The following is a 20,565-nucleotide window of genomic DNA, read 5'->3' on the forward strand; positions in this document are numbered from 1 at the left end:
ATAAGTTCTAAAAAATTACAAGTCTAAATATCCATGTCAAGGGTTGGAAAACTATGGCCCATAGGCCAAATCTAGCCAGCCTCTTGTTTTTGTAAATAAAGTTTTATTGCAATGCAGTCACAGTCATTTGTTTACATCTTATCTATGGCTGTTTTTGTGCTACAGCAATGGAATTGAGTAGTTGCAACAGACACTGTATAGCCCACAAAGCCTAAAATATTTACTATCTGTTGCTTAGTGAAAAGTTTGCCAACCCCTGGGCTACACCATCGGTAGACCTGAGTCTCCATATTTTTGTCCTCAATATTAGTTTCCTCACTTCCCAGGAAAGCCATCAGCACATATGTGGGGATTTTGTGATGTCAGCACTCTTACTTTTGGTACCAAGTTCTCTAATGGTTAAATCACTATTAGCTGCTGGCCTAATATAATTGATGAAGTTACAAAGCCCTTAATATAACTGAATATTTTTTGGATAGTGTAAGGAACAAAATAGGTGTTCTTGATCACACCACAAGCAGTGATTCAGGAACCCGGGCTCTTTTCATCTTGTGACTCAGCCCTTTTTAACATGTGTTTTCCAAGGTGGCTAAAGAAGAGGAAAGACCATGGGGGATAGTACATGGTATGTATCTGGAAGGGCTGCCAATCACTTTTAGCCAGATTCCATCTGCCAGAATTCAGTCCTGTGTCTCAACTAACTGTGCAAGGGAAGCTGGTAAATATAGACTAATTGTGTCCTAAAGAAATAAAAGATAGGTTTGATGAAAAGCTAGCCAGTCTCTGTCACAGAGACCTTCTGCAGATAGAATTTACAAGGCTTCATACTTCATAAGATGTGGTGGGGTAAAAGAAAGGAGTCAAGAATGTCTTCTAAATTTTTAATATGAGAGACCATTTAGATGGTTATGAATCTATGGGAGTTTGGGAACACAGAAGGAGAAGCAAGATTGAGGAGGGGGAAAATAGTAAAAAAAATAATAATGAATTCCATTTTAATGTATGATTTTTAAAAAACCTTAAGCCTTCTACGTAGAGGTGTCTAGCATGCATTTGGAAATATAGGAGACATATTAAGACTAAATGTATAACCTAGAGATACATATTTTTAATTCTTCAAAACATAAACAGTAAGTGGCAGTAAAGGTCATGAGATTGACCTGAGACAGCACATAAATGGGAAAAGAGAGCTATAAACAGAAAAAGTATTGTGTGTAATATATCTGCCTTAGTACAAAGTAATAGAAACACAGAGATGAGTAAAATAGTCTTTGCCTTCAAGAAGTTTATAGTTGGGTGAAAATAATAAAGGAAATTACTGATTACCTGTCATGTGATAAAGACTATAAAAGTCTGTAGTATGGAATAGGTGCAAAGAGAAAGGGCAAGAAACATTCAATAAATGTATTGATTAAATAAATTAATTATATTCAAATATATCACACAAAAAATTCTGCTGTTCCTTGACAGTATCACTAAAATCTTACATAGACAGTTGGCAAATTCTCCTATAACTACACAGAGAAGTCTTCTGCCTCCACTTCTACACACTTACCTTTATTAACTGCTTACTCTGCAGAATGCATTGTGTTGCTTTATGTGTTTTTATCATTTAAGTCTCATAACAAAACTATATGACATGGATTATTATTTTCATTAAATTCCAAAAAAGGTATGTATTATTTCCAAATACAGAACTGAAAACTAGGGTAACAGAGAAATTATCTAACTTGTTATGAGAACCTACATCTGTCATGCTTTTCACCACCACACAGTATCTCCTTTTATTCTTTTTGAAGAATAATTAGAAATACCACATACCAATACCAAAACTAATGATTTGCTCATTAGTTGTATGTGTATTAACAGGAAAGTAAGAGCTGGTGCCAAGGATTTAAACAGGAAATTAGGAAAATACTACCAGCATTTTCTAGTGGTCCATCATAGAAGCACAACTGAATAACTGCTGTTGTAAAATACTTCATTTTTGGAAATTTACCATAGACTGATAAAATTAGAGAATTTTAAAAAGAAACACTTTTAAAAACTTGCACTTATAACTGGTAAGTATTAAAGAGAAATTTTGAACTGCATTAGCTACGTTGTATTGTGAGCAATGTCATAATCATAGTGAGACACTTATCTTTCTAGATATATGAAAACACTATTGAAAATTGACTTAAATTTTCAAAACATTTTTATATCTTTTTTTACATTGTTCTTTAATAAATTTTACACCACGAATCTGTATTAAATAGACTTAAAATTAGCATATACCATTTCTGTGTACCTTATGTTATGACTTTATGGTCATAATTATATAATTACATGTACCTTCTCTCTCTCTCCTCTCTGCCCCCACATATATACAAACAGCAAACACATGGAATGTCAATATACAAAAATCTTACAATCTCCAAAGAAGTTAATAGGAAGGTTTAGTTTTCCTTTTATATTTTATACTTTCTGAATTTTTATAAGAGCATGAATCCCTGATATAACGGTGAAACACTTATTTTGAAAAAATAAATTCAGAAATTGTTTTAACAAATAAACAGGAAATATAATTAAATATCTGAAAGCAGGTAATGAAACTAATCAAAGTATACAGTGTCTTAATAATAAAGTCAGCAGCTGGGGCAGAAATTACTAAGCTAAGGTTGCCAGAAAAACTGAAAATATGTTATGAATTGCTATACTCAGGATAAGCAATGCCTTTGCAATATTTCCTACCTGCAATAAATAAAATCAGTTTTAATTGTTCCTTGGACATCTGGATATATAAGGAACCTTTTGGGGGTGCCAAGTCAATTTGATTTCAGTTAAATTATGATCAACAAGAGAAACATTTAATTATTCTTTACACTTTTTATAAGATTTATATACAAATCCATCTTGTGACATGGAGTATTTCCTCTTTCATAGTATTATTTCAAAGTCTTTTAACTAAAAATAGTGGTCATAATTCGAAATGACCACTGGATGTGATCTGACATTGGTTCATTTTGTCATTCCTTTCGGAACTTTAAAGACTAAATTCGTTTTCACAATTGCAACTTGTGTTTTAGCATCTTGGAATCTTTCACAAGCTTTTTGAAAGGCAATCATATCCATAACAAATTTTTCTTCACGGTGTCTTTTATATGTTTCTTGAGCCCTAAGAGGTAAAAAGAAAGGTAATAGAATGAGATACTTTTAAATGACTAAAACCATAACAATCAATCAGATCATTAATGATAATTAGATGTTTTCAAAATAGATATATACAAATGGAAAAAAGATAGAACTCCACTTATTGCATAGAATTTTATTATTTCATTCAATAATATTTATGTTGGGCTAATATTACTAAGATTTCTATTGGCTGTAACAGAATTGTCCTGAACTCTGGTTTAGACTCCTAGAGAGGCATCTAAACCAGACTATGCGATGATTTGCTGAACTTATACTTAAGCTTCACTAATCTTAGCTTCTCTAGGACTCTGTTATGGACTAAGCTGTGTCCCCTCCCACACCCTCCAAATTCATATGTTGAAGTTCTAACCCCCAGTACCTTAGAAAGTGACTATATTTGGAAATAGAGCCTGGAAGAGATAATGAAATTTAAATGAGATCATATGGGTAGGCCCTAACCCAATGTGAGTAGTGTCCTTATAAGAAGATGAAGAGACACCAAGGATGTGCACACACAGAACAACCTCCATGTGAGGACACAGTTAAAAGGCAGCCACCTTTAAGCCAAGGAAAAGGGCCTCAGGAGAAACCAAACCTGGCAACACCTTGATCGTGGACTTTCAGCCTCCAAAGCTGTGAGAAAATAAACTTCTGTTGTTTAAGCCACCCAGTCTGTGGTATTTTGTTATGGCAGCCCTAGCAGACTAAGACAGACTCTAACTAAGAGAAAGTGAACCAGGTTACTCTGTCAAACCTGAGAATTGTTATGGGCCTTAGGAAAATTCATTCATTCATCTTCATTCATTCAATAGTTATGTATTATAATGCTTGGCACTATCCCTAGATGCTGAAAACATAAAGAAAAATATGACATGATATGACTATGAAGAGCTAATAGAAAGTAAAGAGAAATAAAGGTTTATGAACCCATAAATAAAATATTATAGTATCATAATGAAAGCACTGTGTAATAAGACAGAGTGATGTATGATGAAAAAATTAGCAAATATAACCTGGAGAACAGAGAGAAGAAAGACAGGAAAGGCTTCAGAGTTGAAATAATCTTTGAACTTAGTCTTGACAGATGTGTATTTTCCAGGCAGAAAGTGGAGGGGAAGAATATTTTGTTCATGCATGTTTGTTTATATAGCATGAACAGCTAAAATAAAGGTGGAGAAAGTAGCACAGCTTGGCATGCTCCAAGAAGTGACAACAGTATAATTGTCCAGGTCATACAGTTCTGGTAAGGGGAACAGTTGAGCGGATAAGCCTGGAGAAACAGACTTAGACCTGATCATGGAGCCCTCTATTTGTATTTAGGTATACTCAGAAATCTGAACTTGGGGAGTGGAAAAGAGGCCTAAGTCTAGAAAGTCTGCAACTTATTGAATATGTGATTTTGGACAAGTTATTCAGGTTCTCTGTACCTCATTTTCTTCATCTTTAAAAAGGGGTAATCCAACTCACAGGGTTTAGTAAATGACTAACTAAGTCAATACATTTAAAATCCTTAGAGGAGTGTCTGACATTTAATACTTCCTTTACTGGACAGATTATAGTGTCATTCATCAGGATAAGAAATGTAGGAAGAGCAGCCAGATGGGGAGAAAGATTGGAGTTCTGCTTTGGTAATATTGAGTTTAAAGAGCCTGCCTATCCATGTGGTGATGCCTAGGGAGTTGAATATGGAGAGGCAATGGCTTATGGTTAAGAGTACAGGGAGTAAGGCCTTTGTGCTAGGGTTTGAAACCCAGATCTGCAACTTGTTGATTGTGTGATTTTGGACAAGTTATTTAAGCTTTGTATGCAACATTTTCTTCATCTTTCAGAAGGGACAATCCAAATCATAGGGATTAGTAAGGAGTAAATGAGCTAATACATTTAAAATCTTTTGAGGAATGCCTGGCACTTAATACTCACTCAATGAAAATTAGCTAAAACTATTTTGAGTTGAGCTCTGGAGAGTAGTCATCTCTGGACACGTAGCAGAGTCTAACAAATGTACTGAAATAGCCCCCCTACAGATAACAATTATAAACTGTGAACAAAATGTAAAACAAAACCCAACTGTTTAAAAGAATTGAAGATTGAGAAACACAATAATCTATTGTATTTATATTTGCCAGGATCAAACAGTTGGAGAATGAAATTAAAAAAGAAATTCCAGTTACAATACTACCAAAAAAAACATAAAATACTTGGACATAAGTTTAACAAAAGATACACAAGGCCCACACCTGAAAATGCTAAAATATTGTCAAAACAATTAAAGAAGACCTAAATTAACGGAGAGTTATACTATGTTCAACAATTGGAAGACAATTCTATTAAGATGTCAATTCTCCCCAAATTTATCTAGAGGTTCAATATAATCCAAATTAATACGCCAAGAGCCTTTTGGGTAGAAATTAACATTTAAATTTGTTTTAAACATATAAGATTAAATTTAGATTAATATTTTAAATGTATTAAATTTAGATATTTTGAATTTATCAAAATTTAAATTTATACGGAAATGCAAAGGTCCTGGAATAACCAAAGCAATCTCGGAAACAGAAGAGCAAAGTTAGAGTACGTATTTCCTATTGCCATGTAACAAATTATCATAAATGTAGTGGTTTGCAACAATAATCATTTATTATCTCATAATTTCCATGGGTCAGAAGTCCAGGTACAATATGGCTCAGTCCGGTTTTCTGCTTAGGTTCTCACAAGGCTGAAATCAAAGAGTCAGCCAGGGCTGTGGTTCTCATCCAGATCTTGAGGTCCTCTTTCCAAGATTGTTGGTTGTTGTTAGAATTCATTTTCTTCTCACTCTTTCCACATAACCCCCTTCATCTTCAAGTTAGCAATGTCACATCAAATCCTCCTACCTTGCATCTGACTTTCTCTTCTGCCTCTGCATTTAAAGGCTCATGTTATACACATTGGGCCAACCTGAATAATCCAGGATAATCTCCTTATTTTAAGGTCAACAAATTAGTACCCTGAATTACATGTGCAGAGTCCATTTTGCCATGTAAAATAGTATATTCATGAGCGTGGTATCTTATCATATTTATAGTCCTAGGGATCAGGGCATGATATCATCTTGGGGTCCATAATTCTGCCTAGTGCAGAGGCCTTGCATTACCCAATTTCAAGCATTCTAAGAGCATAAGCAGAGGATTATGAGCTGTTAATAGGAAAATGGGAAACTAATCCTGAGATAGTAGAAAAAGAAGTGAGGATAAATATAGGATATGTAGAATTTTATAAATACGGATATAGAAAATTGAATAAAGTCAAGCTTGAAGGGCTAAAATTTCTTTGGGAAACAGATAAATTGGCTTGCTGAAAAGGAGAGGTCAGAGGTGGTGTTTGGATAGGAAGCTCTATAGTTGATGAAGGTTGACATCACTTTTGTAGATAATAAGAGAAAGAGCAAGCACCTGAGGGAACAGCTAAAGTCAGAGACCATGCAATTAACATCAGCATAAATCTACAAGTCAATGATCAATTCTAGCCATTTTTACCTGAATACAAGAAGTAAAGATAGATAGTTGGATTATTCCAAGGTAGGGGTTAGGGTGGTTACTATGGTGGAGGCAATGAAAAGAAAGGACTTCAGAGACACTAGATGGAGTGGATAAAAGAATAATTGAATTGAAGAACACTGGAGGCCCCACTATAAATGAAAAGAAGTCTATAAGGAATGTTATTTGAGAGATGAGTGTCACAATATATTTGAAGAATAAATGTGGGGAAAGCAAAGGAAGAAAAGAGTTGAAAAGATAGGAGATTTTAGCCATAAATAAGTATACAAGAGTTTAAAATTTAAGAGGTGGGACAGTTCCAAGTGAGGCAGTTGCAAGATGGCACTTTTATATGTCTATGAAAATGAGTTTAAAGGTTGTTGGGATCCAAAAATGTTTAGGTTAGGCAACTGGGAAGGTTGTTCTCATAAATTTAGAAGTTAATTGTGATTATGGCAGAAGTTGGATGGAGAAAAGCTTTATAAATCAGGATACAAAGACCACAGTGAATGAAGAGCATAGTCTAGAAGGTCAATTGATGACCAAAATAAGGACAAGTAGAAGATGATGTAATTGGATAACCGCCTAATGTGCCAGATCTTCGAAGCTAATTGATACTCTACTTCAAAATGGACACCCTTCTGTTCTGCCCTGAGCAGTGCCATCACTTTTTCAGAGTATGGACAAGAATATTTTGGGAAATGCATGGCCAGCTTTTACCTGATATATAAATTCTTTCATTTCAAAGTCTGTTTTTAATTCATTCTTAAATACCCCTGCTTGGTATTTTATCAACTTCCTAGAGTTTTGTAGTTCCCCTTTCTTCTTTCATTCTTCCTCATTCCACAGCCTATCAGGGAGCTACATTCTCAGTAATGACTCCACTAGTTATTAAGATTCATCAGAATGCTTTTAGGTCAAGTATTTGATACGTTAATAAAGAATCAACCAGCAGAAAAAGAATTGAAAATCTCTAGACAGACTTGACTTTTTTGAGTCACAGCACTTTTCAGCATGTTGATACTCAATCTTTATTTGAAAACATTTATAATAAAACTCAATAATGCCTTTTAGGACACATTACCGACATAACTAGAACATTGCCTCATTCCTGTGTGCTTTCAAGGATAATATCTTTGCAGCAGCTTTCAAGAGAAGATAATTCAGTTAAGATACATTAGGAAGCTCTCTTGACTCTGGATCCTCTACAAATTAATGATGGCCAGACATTCAATTTGCTGTAATAAAACTAAGCTGATTAAATTTCTCCAACATTGATTTGCACTAAATTTGTATTTTGATATACCAAACTAGTTTTCATTCTCTTTTACAAAATTTGTTTTATTAAATTCTAGAAAAATTATTTCCAAAAATCTCTTACACATACATAAAGTATACATTAAGGAAAATGTTTTTAAATTTTGGAGGACACAAATATAAAATATTTTTCATACTTAAAAAGATATTACGTAAAGTACCTCAGTAAATAGTTTAAAAATTGCTTATAAGTGGGAAAAGGCAAATACATTCTTCTTCTTATTTACACTCCTTTCCAGTACAAACTATTTTTTTAAATGATAGCATTTAAAAATGTAAATGAAATAAGCAGCTATAATGATCTCTAAGTATTTCCAGACAAGCCTTAGATGTATTTACATAGTTTGGCCACTTAAAATATCACCAGGATAAAACTGTAGCTGATAAGTTTCAATCTAATATCAGAAAACATTGTGTTGAAGACTTTGAAAGGATAAAAAAAAATGACTGAGGGTCCTGTCTGGTGTACCCTTCAGAGTTATCTGTGTCTTTCAACCTCTTTGAACTATTTTACAACTTTATAAATTGAGGAAAACTGTGAGTAATGCAAATGATTCTTGTCTGTAGAAATGTAAATGAATTTTGTCTAATGGAGTTGCAGTTGATTTTAGTGGATAATGGCAATTTATTTTGACATTCCTGATTGCCTATACATATGCATGCTCTTAGAATACTTATTTAAACCTGTTATAATATCTTATTGATTCCTCCATTAATCAATGAGTTAAATAAAATCTTCGACGTGTTGATTTTATATTTGTATGAGTCATGGATTTATGTTCTTAAAAAATATCCTTCATAAAGAATATGTGGTATATATACAATGGATATTATTCAGCCATAAAAAAGAAGGAAATCTTGCCATTTGCAAAAACATGGATGGAGCCTGAGGGCATTACGCTAAGTGAAATAAGTCAGACAGAGAAAGACAAATACCATATGATCTCACTTACATGTAGAATCTAAAACAAACAAACAAAAAATCTGAGCTCATAGGTACAAAGAACAGATAGGTGGTTGCCAGAGGCAAGAGGTGGGGAGTGGGTGAAATGGGTGAAGGGGGTCAAAAGGTACAAACTTCCAGTTATAAAATACATAAGTCGTGGGGATGTGATGTGAAGTATGATGACTAGAGTTAATAGTACTGTACTGCATATTTGAAAGTTACTCGTAGAATACATCTTAAAAGTTCTCATCACAAGAAAAATATTTTGTAACTACATATGATGATAGATGTTAACTAGACTTATTATAGTGATCATTTCACAATATATACAAATATCAAAAGATTATATTGTACACCTGAAACTAATGTAGTGTCATATGACAAGTATACCTCAATAAAAAAATATTCTTTGACAACTAATGAAATTTAAATTTACTAAATGTAGGTTAAACTGTTTTGAATCAATACTAATCTTCAGAGCCTCCTCACTAAATTTAATTGGAAATTAAAAAATCTTCATCATGGAACAATTTAAAATTTTTTGGATTTGTTTGAGACAGCTTTGTCCAAAGTGTATTCTGAGGATTAGTGTTCTGAGATATTTCTTGATAAGAAGATTCTGCAGTAAAATGTATGTTTAAAGTGCATTGTTTTTTCTGGTAGGATTCTTTACCATGCCACTGTCTGAGATTTAGAGGACCTTTCTAATCCTGTTTAATGTCTCCTGAGCAATCGCACCTCAATTACTCCCTTTCATAAACCTTCTGCTATATGTAGAGCAACATTCACTACCTCCTTCCTCATGCCCACGTTACCTATTCTGAACTTTCTAATTTTGCTCATCCTCTGTTGATAATGTTTTCCTCTCATCTCTCTGCTTTTCCAAATTCTAATTGACAATTGCAATTTTCCTACTTCTACTTTTTGTAATAATCCAAACACATGCTTATATTTGCCACTGGTCTGTGAGTTCTTAGAGGATCGAGAGTATAGAGGAAAATTGAAATAAATTAACACTTTGATGTTTAGTTAAGCCTTCTCTTTGAAGGTTTCCTATATTACTCTCATCTATTTATTACATATCATTTAACTGAAAATTTCCATTCTGTCCCTTGATAGTTTTTTATATTATTGCTTGTATTATCATTTAACTTTTGCAGTCTTATTGCCTGATGACTTATCTCCCACCTAGATTTTCGGTTTCTTGGAGCCAAATTATCTTTATGTCCCCATATCACCTGGCATCTTCAAGAGCTGAAGTGAATTACTATTTGAATGATTTGAATCGAAGTAAATACTCCTTAGTTAGAAATGCCAATGATCACAGAGGGACAGAAAAAAAAATATGCAGGACAAATTTATTGCCATGAAATAAGCACTTGTCCTAAGATAGATACCTATTCTAATGACTAGTGAAACTATTTTCATAGCTTGGTTAATTATATTTTTACTATACATTTAATAACTCTGATTATAGATCTTCACTATACAGCATTCAGAAAAAAAATGCATTGTTTCTCATTCCAATGGTTTAAGTATTGAACACAAATATATAAAAAACAGTCACTCGTCCCAGAGGCTATTAAACGACTTAACTGGGCTTACTAATTGCTAATTTAAAACCTGGGATTTTTACCTATATTCCTCAATAAATGATTATTGAATAGATTTTGGAAACTAAGTACTGTACTAGCCACTGAAATGGAAATATAGACCAAATTATCTTATAAAGGACTTCACAAGCTAAGCTGATATGGGCCCTCTTGTGATAACTGCTACAATTCAGATCTAAAGAAAGTGCTAGGGGAGCACCACCAAATGAAAAAGACTAATTTAGACTGGCAGAGCCGTTGGGGAGAGGTTAAAAGTGAATGTTCCATTTCAGTTGGTTAGTAAAAGGATGGATAATAAAAGGATGAATTCTGTCAGTGGTTGTACAGTTCATGCACTGAAGGATGGGGGCAAATAAGGGTGAAATATGGTCACACTTAGCCAAGCATCAGCCACCAGTGATGTGTCTCCCTGGAGAAGAGAGTGCCTTTTCCTTCACACACAGGCACTACCCGCTCACCAATTTGATACTCCAAAGTATTCTAATTTGCACAATAACATAGAGGCTTGTGCTGCATAAATATGTAGACAACAGTAACATTGTAGGCTTGTTGTGTCCTTGTGGGGTATATATTTGATAGTTATTGGTAACGTTATAAGGATAAGTTCAAAGTTGGGTAGGGAGTGGTGAATAATTTAGTCTGTTTGGAGCAAAGAGTGCTATTACGGAAAGAGGAAGGAGGCTATAGCAGAAAATTTAGTGAGATAGGTCTAGATAGACTGGACAGGGCATGATGTCAGGAATGCCGCTCAGAAGAGATTAGATTCTATTCCACAGGCAATTGCAAGGTATCAACAGACTTTAGTAGAAAATGACATGATCAGAACTTAATTTTAATAGACAGTTGATGTTTGTAGTCTGGAAAACAGATATGGGTTGAAGAAAAGATGGAGAATGGAGATGGAGCTCTCAATTGGAAGAATAATGTAAATTCTTAGAGGGATTATGAGAGTCTGAATTAGAATAGAAGTGGGATTGAAAAGGAAGGATCAGTCTGAGACTCCTTTTAGAAGTAAAATGAATAGGGAAACATGTTGGCAATGAGTGAGATTGAGTTGTAAAAGACTGAGGTTTCTAGCACTGGTCAAGAGGCTAATGATGCCATTCATGATAAGAACAAACATCAATTAAGAAGCAGGTTTTGTTGGATGGGGGAGGTGGGGAAGATAGAGTTGTTTTGTTGTCTCATCTTTGGTAATATATTAGCACATATTTGTCCTTTTGTTGTTATTTCTATTTTTCAAAGTAGAATATATCATGTTATAAACAAAGTACTGTTTATGAGACCTCAACATCTAGTATGCAATATTCACAGGTAATTGATGTAAAAGCTTGTATTATATCAAAACTGTACTTACCTAATTTCCTTCATTTGTTTCAGTAAATCCTTTCGATATTTTTCCGTTTCCAGTTTTTGCTGAACAATCAGACGTTTCTCTTTTAAAGCAGCCTGATTCTTTCTCAGTCTGTCCATTTTAATCATTCCTTTGGTCAAAAGAGTGAGTTCATTATTTAAATTTTGAATTAATAAACGTTCTTCAGCCTTTTGTTTTTTTTGTTCTAGAAATAGGGCTCTCCTCTCTCTAACTTTTTCAAGGTAGTTGAATCTGTCCTGCAAAAGTTGTTGTAAACTGTCCCGAATTGTCTCATTATCTTTTGCAGTTAGTTTTTGTGCAGCATATTTTTTCTTATTTAAGTTTTCTTGAACAGTTAAGCTAACTCTTTCCTGGGCAACTTGTGCCCTGGTTACAGCTGTTACGTTTTTTTTATGGCTTTCCTGCTTCTTTTCTTCTGAGTAATATTCATCAATATCACAAAGTGTCTGGAGTTTTATACCAGCTCTGTGTGTTGTAAAAAACTCTCTTCTTGCATTCCTTTCCAACAGTGTATCTTTTTTTTTAATTACTGGTTTTGGATGAGTGGTAGAACATGGCTGGGCATATGTAGGAAAAGTATCTTGTTCCTTCTCTTTTAATACTGAAGGATATTTCAGTGAATCTGAAGTATGTATGGGTAGATTGAACACTGATATCCTAAAACTGGCATCCAATTCTTCATCCTCAGTTTCGTCTTTAAACTCCTTCTGACCTACATCACAGAGCAGACAAATATAATACATTATACAAGTGCTAAGCACAGTTTATTTTCTGTCCCAATTATTTTGAAAGCTACATTAATAAAGTTGACAAGAACCTCTTATTTACTTGATTAAGAAACATTTTTCCTAGAGGGACACTTAGCCTCCTTTCTGTATTTTACGTGAAGTGGTACGATATTAAGTAAATTGTGCAAAGTTAAGGATTTGTATTATAATCCCTAGAGAAAATAAATATATAATGCAAAGAAGTTCAATTAAAAACCCAACAGATAAATTAAAATAGATTATAAAAATTATTTGAATAATTGAAGATGGGGTAAAAGGAACAAAACATGAGAAGTGACGTCAGCATCATGGCAGAGTGAGTTGTTCCCTTTGTCTCTCCCTTCTAAGTTACAACCAGCAGGACATCCATAGACCAAAGGACTCTGCATAGCACACCAGAATGCCTGAGAGATCCATACATCTCTACATCTGAGGGTGAACGGACTGGACCTCTTGGAGGCAGTAGAAACAGGGGAGCAGCAGTGGCAGCTTCTGAGACCAGAGGTTCCATGAACTGTGGCCACACGCGTGACCAGAGGCCCCAGGAACTATGGTAATGCCCACAAACAGAGGCTCCAGGAACCCAGGCAGCCCACTTTCCTGGAGGCACCAGGAACTGCTGATGCACTTGCGACCGGAGGGTCTGGGAACCACTATGATAACTGTGACCAACCCTCTTCCCCCTCCTCCAGTGGCAGTGGTGCCTTTGACCCTGCCCCTCCTAGAAGCAAGGGCTGCAACAAAGTTCCCAACACCCCTGGCAGTGGTGGTGGTGCCCGTGACTTGAGGCTCTAGGAATCGTGCTGGCACCTGAGACTGGAGAATGCAGAAACCAAAGTGGCACTTGTGGATCATGCCCCTGTCTTTCCCCTAGCATGGCGGGTGGTGCCTGCAATCTGAGGCTTCAGGAACTGCTGCAGTTCCCACGACCTGTTCCCCTTTTTATTCCCCAGTGGCAGCACCTCTGACACCACCCTTCCAGCAGCAGGGGAAGCATATAAGACCCTGGGCCCCTGGCAGCAGTGGTGGTGCTCATGACCTGAGGTTCCAGGAACTGTGCCAGCATCTGAGACCAGAGGCTTCAGGAACTCCAGTAGCACTGGTACCCAGATACCCCTCCTCACATGGCGGTGTTGCCTACAACTCCAGCCCATCCAGAAGTGAAAATGACATCTGCAAAGCCAGTACTTCCCATACTGGTGATGCCAGCATGCCCAGAAAACCCAGGAGCAGCAGTGCCCGAGCCTGTGGAGAGCCTACAGAGAACCAGGTAGCAGCAGCAGTGGAGACCATGACTCCAGTACTCCCCTCAGGTGCAGTGGTGCCCACAACTTTGGTCCCACCACCTGTAGCAGCAGGAACTGCAGGCCCAACAAACTCAGATGTGATGGAGGTGCCCGTGAACTCAACTCCTGCCCCACTTTCCCCCTCCTCACCTCACAGTGGGGAAACGAGTGACCCAGGCAGCCCCAGAAGCAGCAGAGGTGCTCACCAGCCCAGTGACCATGGTGGCAACACCCATGACTGCAGCGATATTGTAATCAGCAAGACACCAGCAACCTTGGAGGCACAAGCAGCACAAGGAGAGCACTGACAATGCCTCTCACAGAGGCAATGGAGGATGGAAAGCACAGGGTCTCAAACACAACCAAAAGCAGCTCAGAATCAAAGTAAACAAAGCTTTACCCAAATAATAAATGTGTTTGCTATTGCAAATGCACTGGCAGAGGAACAATTCATCAAGCACCATGAAAAAATACAGTAACACTGTATCACAAAAAGAAAATGACAATTTTCCAGAAACCAAACTTGAAGTCATGGAAGATTGTCATCTAACTGACAGAGAATTCAAAATAGCTGTTATAGAGAAACTCAAGTTACAAGAAAACTCAGAAAAACAGTTCAATGATCCCAGGAATAAAATTAATGAACAGAAGGAGTACTTCATCAAAGACATTGAAACTCTAAAAAAGAACCAAACAAATTCTGGAGCTGAAGAACACAATACATGAGATAAAGAATAAAGTAGAAAACATTGAAAATAGAGTAAACCATATGAAAGAGAGAATTAGTGAATTTAGAGACAGAAATCTCTAAATGATTCAGGTGAAAAAGGATAGAGAACTAAGATTTTTTTAAAAATGGAGAAATCCTATGAGAAATATCTGATTCAATTAGGAAAAGCAACATAAGGATAAAGGGTATCCCAGAAGGAAAAGAGGGGGAAAAGGGAGCAAAGAGCCTATTTAAAGAAATAATAGCTGAGAACTTCCCAAATCCAGGAAAGGAACACAATATATAAGTACATGAAGCTAATAGGACACCTAATTATCTCATTGCAGAAAGATCTTCCTCAAGGCATATTATATGAAAACTGTCAAAAGTCACTGACAAAGAAGGAATATTAATAACAGCCAGAGAGAAGAAAATAATAACCTACTAAGGAACCCCCTTTTTAGGCTATCAGTGGATTTCTCAGCAAAAACTCAACAGGCCAGGAGAGAGTGGAATGATATATTCAAAATATTGAAAGATAAAACCTTTGATCCAATAATATTCTATCCAGCAAACGTATCTTTCAGATATGAAGGAGAAATAAAGGCTTTCCCAGATAAACAAAAGCTGAGGGAGTTCATCGCCACTAGACCTACCTTACAAGAAATCTTGAAAAGAGCTCTCCTACCTGAGACAAAAAGGCAAAGGTATACAAAGATTTAGGCAAAGTGATAAATAGACCAATTGAATCAGAAAACTGCAACTCTATATCAGAATAGGATAATAAATACTTCATTATAAAATAAAGGTTAAAGGGAAAGGAGGCATTAAAAATAACTATAACCATTTCAATTTGGTAACAAACTCACAATACAAAAAGGGATAATTAGTGACAACAAAAACATAGAAGGGGAAGATGAAAAGGACAGAACCTGCATAGGCAAATGGAGATAAGATGCTATCAGCAGAAAAAGGACTATCTCATCTATGACCTTGTTCATACAAACCTAAAGGTAACCAAAAAACAAAAATTTAGAGGAGAGTCACAAGACACGAAAAAAGAAGAAACTGAAAAACACATCACAGAAAACCACCAAACTGAAATGGCAGACAGAAATACAAGGAAAAAGAAACAATGGAAATACAGAACAAGCAGAAAACAAAAGATAAAATGTCAGTATTAAGCCCTCATATTTCAATAATCACCCTAAATGGAAATGGAATGAATTCACCAATCAAAAGACACAGAATGGCAGGATGGATTAAAAAACAAGATCCAACAATATGCTGCCTCCAGGAGACCCATCTCAGATCTAAAGCCAAACAGAGACTCAAAATAAAGGCTGGAAGATGATACACCAAGCAAATGGCAACCAAAAGAAAGTGGACGTAGCCATATTTATCTCAGACAAATTAGACATCAAGCCCAAAAAGACGGCAAGAGGGGACAATCTACCAAGAAGACAAAACATTTATTTATATATATGCACCTAACATAGAAGCACCAAAGTATATACAGCAACTATTAACATACCTAAGGGGAGAAACTGACAGCAACACAATAGTAGTGGATTTTAATACCCCACTTACATCAATGGATAGGTCATCCAGACAGTCAACAAGGAAACATTGACCTTAAATGAAACACTAGACCAGATGGAATTAACAGATATGTATACAACATTGCATCCCAAAACAGCAGAATACATATTCTTCTGAAGTGCACATGGAACATTCTCAAAGATAGACCATATGTTGGGAAACAAAACAAGTCCCAATAAATTTAAGAAATTTAAGTCATATCAAGCATCTTTTCCAACTACAATAGTATGGAGTTAGAAATCAACTACAAGAAGCCTGGAAAAGTCATAACTATGTGGAAACTAAATAACAACACTAATAAACAACTATTGGATCAATGAAGAAATAAAAAAGTACCTGGAGACAAATTAAAATGAAAACACAACATACTAAACTCTATGGGATGCAGCAAAAGCAGTACTAAGAGGGAAGTTTATAGCAATACAGGACTAAATAAGAAACAAGAAAAATCTCAAATAAACAATCTAACACTACACTTAAAAGAACTAGAAAAAGAAGAACAAATGAAGCCCAAAGTCAACAGGAGGAGGGAAATAATAAAAATTAGAGTAAAAATAAATGAAATAGAGACTTAAAAGACAAGAAAGGATCAATGAAATTAAGAGCTGATTCTTTGAAAAGATAAACAAAATTGACAAATCCTTAGTTAGACTCACTAAGAAAAATGGGAGAAGGCTCAAATAAATAAAATCAGAAATGAAAGAGAAGAAATTATAACAGATATTGCAGAAATACAAAAGATTATAAGAGAACACTATGAAAAGCTATATGACAACAAATTGGATAACCTAGAAGAAATGGATAAATTCTTAGAATCATATAGTCTCCCAAAATTGAATCAGGAAGAAATAGAGAATCTGAATAGACCAATTACTAGTAAAGAGATTGAAATAATAATCAAAAACCTCTCCCAAACCAAAAGTCCAGTCTTCTCTGGTGAATTCTACCAAACTTCCAAAAACTTAATACCTATCCTTCTCAAACTCTGCCACAAAATTGAAGAGGATGGGATGCTTCCTAACTCATTTTATGAGGCCAACATTACTCTGATAAAAGGGAATTTACAGGCCAATATCACTGATGAACATAGATGCAAAAATCCTCAATAAAATAAGAGCAAGTCAAATACAACAATACATGAAAAGGTCCATACACCATGATCAGGTGGGATTTATTCCAGGGACACAGGGATGGTTCCACATCCACAAATGAATGTGATATACCACATTAACATAATGAAGAATAAAAATCACATGATCATCTCAACACATGCAGAGAAAGCATTTAAGATACAGCACCCATTTATGATAAAAACTCTGAATAAAATGGGTATAGAAGGAAAGTACCTCAACATAATAAAGGCCATATATGACAAACCCACAGCTAATATCATCCTCAGTGGTGAAAAATTGAAAGCTATCCCTCTAAGAACGAGAACCAGACAAGGATGCCCACTCTCACCACTCCTATTTAACATAGTATTGGAAATCCTAGCCAGAGCAATCAGACAAGAAAAAGAAATAAAAAGGATCCAAATTGGAAGGGAAGAAGTGAAAGTGTCACTATTTGCAGATGACATGATTTTATATATAGAAAACCCTAAAGAATCCACCAAAAACTTTTATAAATAATTAACAAATACAGTAACATTGCAGAGTACAAAATCAATATACAAACATCAATTGTGTTTCTATACACTAACAATGAACTGAACTGAATAGCAAAAATGAACTGAATAGCAGAAAGAGAAACCAAGGATACAATCCCATTTACAATCTCAGCAAAAAGAATAAAATACCTAGGAATAAATTTAATCAACAATTAAAAGACCTGTACACTGAAAACTGTAAGACATTGTTGAAAAAAACCAAAGACAACAAGGAAAAGGAAAGATATTCTGTGCACATAAATTGGAAGAATTAACAGAGTTAAAATGCTCATTTTACCTAATGCAATCTACAGATTCAATGCAATCCCAATCAGAATTCCAAAGATGTTTTTCACAGAATTAGAACAAATGATCCTAAAAATTATATGGAATAACAAAATACCCTGAATAGCCAAAGCAATACTGAGAAAAAAGAAGGAAGTTGGAGGTATCACACTCCCTGATTTCAAAATATACTACAAAGGTATAGTAATCAGAACAGCTTGATACTGGGAGAAAAACAGGCACACAGATCAATGGAACAGAATTGAAAGCCCAGAAATAAAACTACACATCTACAAACAGCTAATTTTCGACAATGGAGCCAAGACCATACAGTGGAGGAAAAAAAGTCTCTTCAATAAATGACACTGGGAAAACTGGACAGCCACATGCGAATCATGAAAGTAGACCATTATCTTACACCATACACAAAAATTAACTCAAAATGGATTAAAGACTTGAAGGTAAGACCTGAAACTATAAAACTCCTAGTAGAAAACCTAGGCAGTATGCTCTTTGACATCAGTCTTAGCAGTACCTTTTTTAATATCATGTCTCTTCAGGCAAGGAAAACAAAAGAGAAAATAAACAAATGGGACTACATCAAACTAAAAAGCTTCTGCATGGCAAAGAAAACCATCAACAAAATGAAAAGACAACCTACCAATTGAGAGAAGATATTTGCAAATCATATATCCAATAAGGTGTTAATATCAAAAATACATAAAGAACTCATATAACTCAACAACAAAAAACAAACTCGATCAATAAATGGGCAGAGGATATGAACAGATATTTTTCCAAAGAAGATATACAGATGGCCAATAGGCATATGAAAAGATGTTCAACATCACTAATTATTAGGGAAATGCAAATCAAAACCACAATAAGATATCACCTCATCCCTTCCAGAATAGATATTATTAAAAAGACAAGAAACAACAAGTGTTGGAGAGGATGAAATCTCGTACACTGCTGTTGGAATGTTAAGTGGATAGTGCAGTCACTGTCGAAAACAGTATGAGGATTCCTCAAAAAACTAGGAATGGAAATACAATATGATCCAGCTATTCCACTGCTGAGTATTTATTGGAAGAACACAGAAAACACTAATTGAAAAACATATATGCACTCTTGTGTTCATTGCAGCATTATTCACAATAGCTAAGACTTGGAAGCAACCTGAATGCCCATCAATAGATGAATGGATAAAGAAGATGTGGTATATATACACAATGGAATACTATTTAGCCATAAAAAAGATGAAATCTTGCCATTTGCAACAACATGGATGGACATTGAGGGTATTATGCTAAGCGAAATAAATCAGATGGAGAAAGACAATTACCATATGATTTCACACATAAGAAGATAAGAAAAGATAAGAAAACATACACATAGATATGGAGAATAGATTGCTGGTTACCAGACTGGAAGGATGGGGGGATGGCAAAAGCAGTAAAGGGGAACATTTGGATGGTGACAGATGGAAACTTGACTTTTGGTGTTGGACACAATGCAGTCTATACAGAAGTCAAAATATAATAATGTACACCTGAAATTTATATAATGTTATAAGCCAATATTCCCTCAATTAAAAAAACAAAAAACTGAGGACATAGAGCAGAAAATGAATAATAAAATTATCCTGATAATAGGATTAGTATCCTTAAAATAAGAGACACCAGAGAGCTTGCTTTCTCAATCTATCCATGCATACACACTGAAAAAAGGCCATGATGGCACACAGCAAGATGGTTGCCATCTACAAGCCAGAGAGAGATGCCTCACCAGAACTGACCATACTGGCACCCTGAACTTGACTTCCAGCCTCCAGAACTGTGAGAAAATAAATTTCTGTTTTTTAAGCCACCCAGTTTTGGTATTTTGTTGCATAAGCCTGAGCAGACTAATACAAAAGGTATACCCTCTTTTCTGAATTTCTAAGCACAGTTCTCTGACAGGTATGATGTGACACACTAGTGTGCTATTAATGAATAATGGGAGTGCCCAGAGACATTGATCACCCTGGTGAGGGGTAGACTTGCTACAGCCTCTTGGCTCCCCTTTGCCATAAATTTCGTCTAGAGCCTTTGGAGTTCAAGTGGGGTCTTACATGCTATTCCACATTCAGGGCAATAGAGGGAGGCTCAGGAGGAATTCTATCACTTGAAAATATACTTAACCAACAGTTATTGTGTGTGGTGCTGTTCAGTATTGACCAGAGACTCATGAAGTAGGTGCTTAAAAGGCACAGCACATACCCCAAGGTGCAGCGGATCTGGAGTGGGGGCTCTCAAATCCAGACTACGCATATCAGGTACTTCAATT

General features: G+C 35.5%; 1 protein-coding gene across 1 annotated transcript in view; it reads right to left on the reverse strand.

Moving 5' to 3' along the window:
• Positions 1 to 867: 867 nt before the first annotated feature.
• Positions 868 to 20,565, reverse strand: part of LRRIQ3 (leucine rich repeats and IQ motif containing 3) — a 187,469-nt gene continuing 167,771 nt past the window's right edge. The window contains exons 7-8 of the mRNA XM_058538299.1: positions 11,923 to 12,652; positions 868 to 3,157 (exon numbers count right to left, since the gene is read on the reverse strand). Of these exons, the coding sequence (XP_058394282.1) occupies positions 3,001 to 3,157; positions 11,923 to 12,652 (887 nt within the window). The 3' untranslated portion in view covers positions 868 to 3,000. The remainder of the gene's footprint in view (positions 3,158 to 11,922; positions 12,653 to 20,565) is intronic.

Source organism: Diceros bicornis, chromosome 4 (assembly GCF_020826845.1).
Source record: "Diceros bicornis minor isolate mBicDic1 chromosome 4, mDicBic1.mat.cur, whole genome shotgun sequence".
Classification (NCBI taxonomy): domain Eukaryota; kingdom Metazoa; phylum Chordata; class Mammalia; order Perissodactyla; family Rhinocerotidae; genus Diceros; species Diceros bicornis.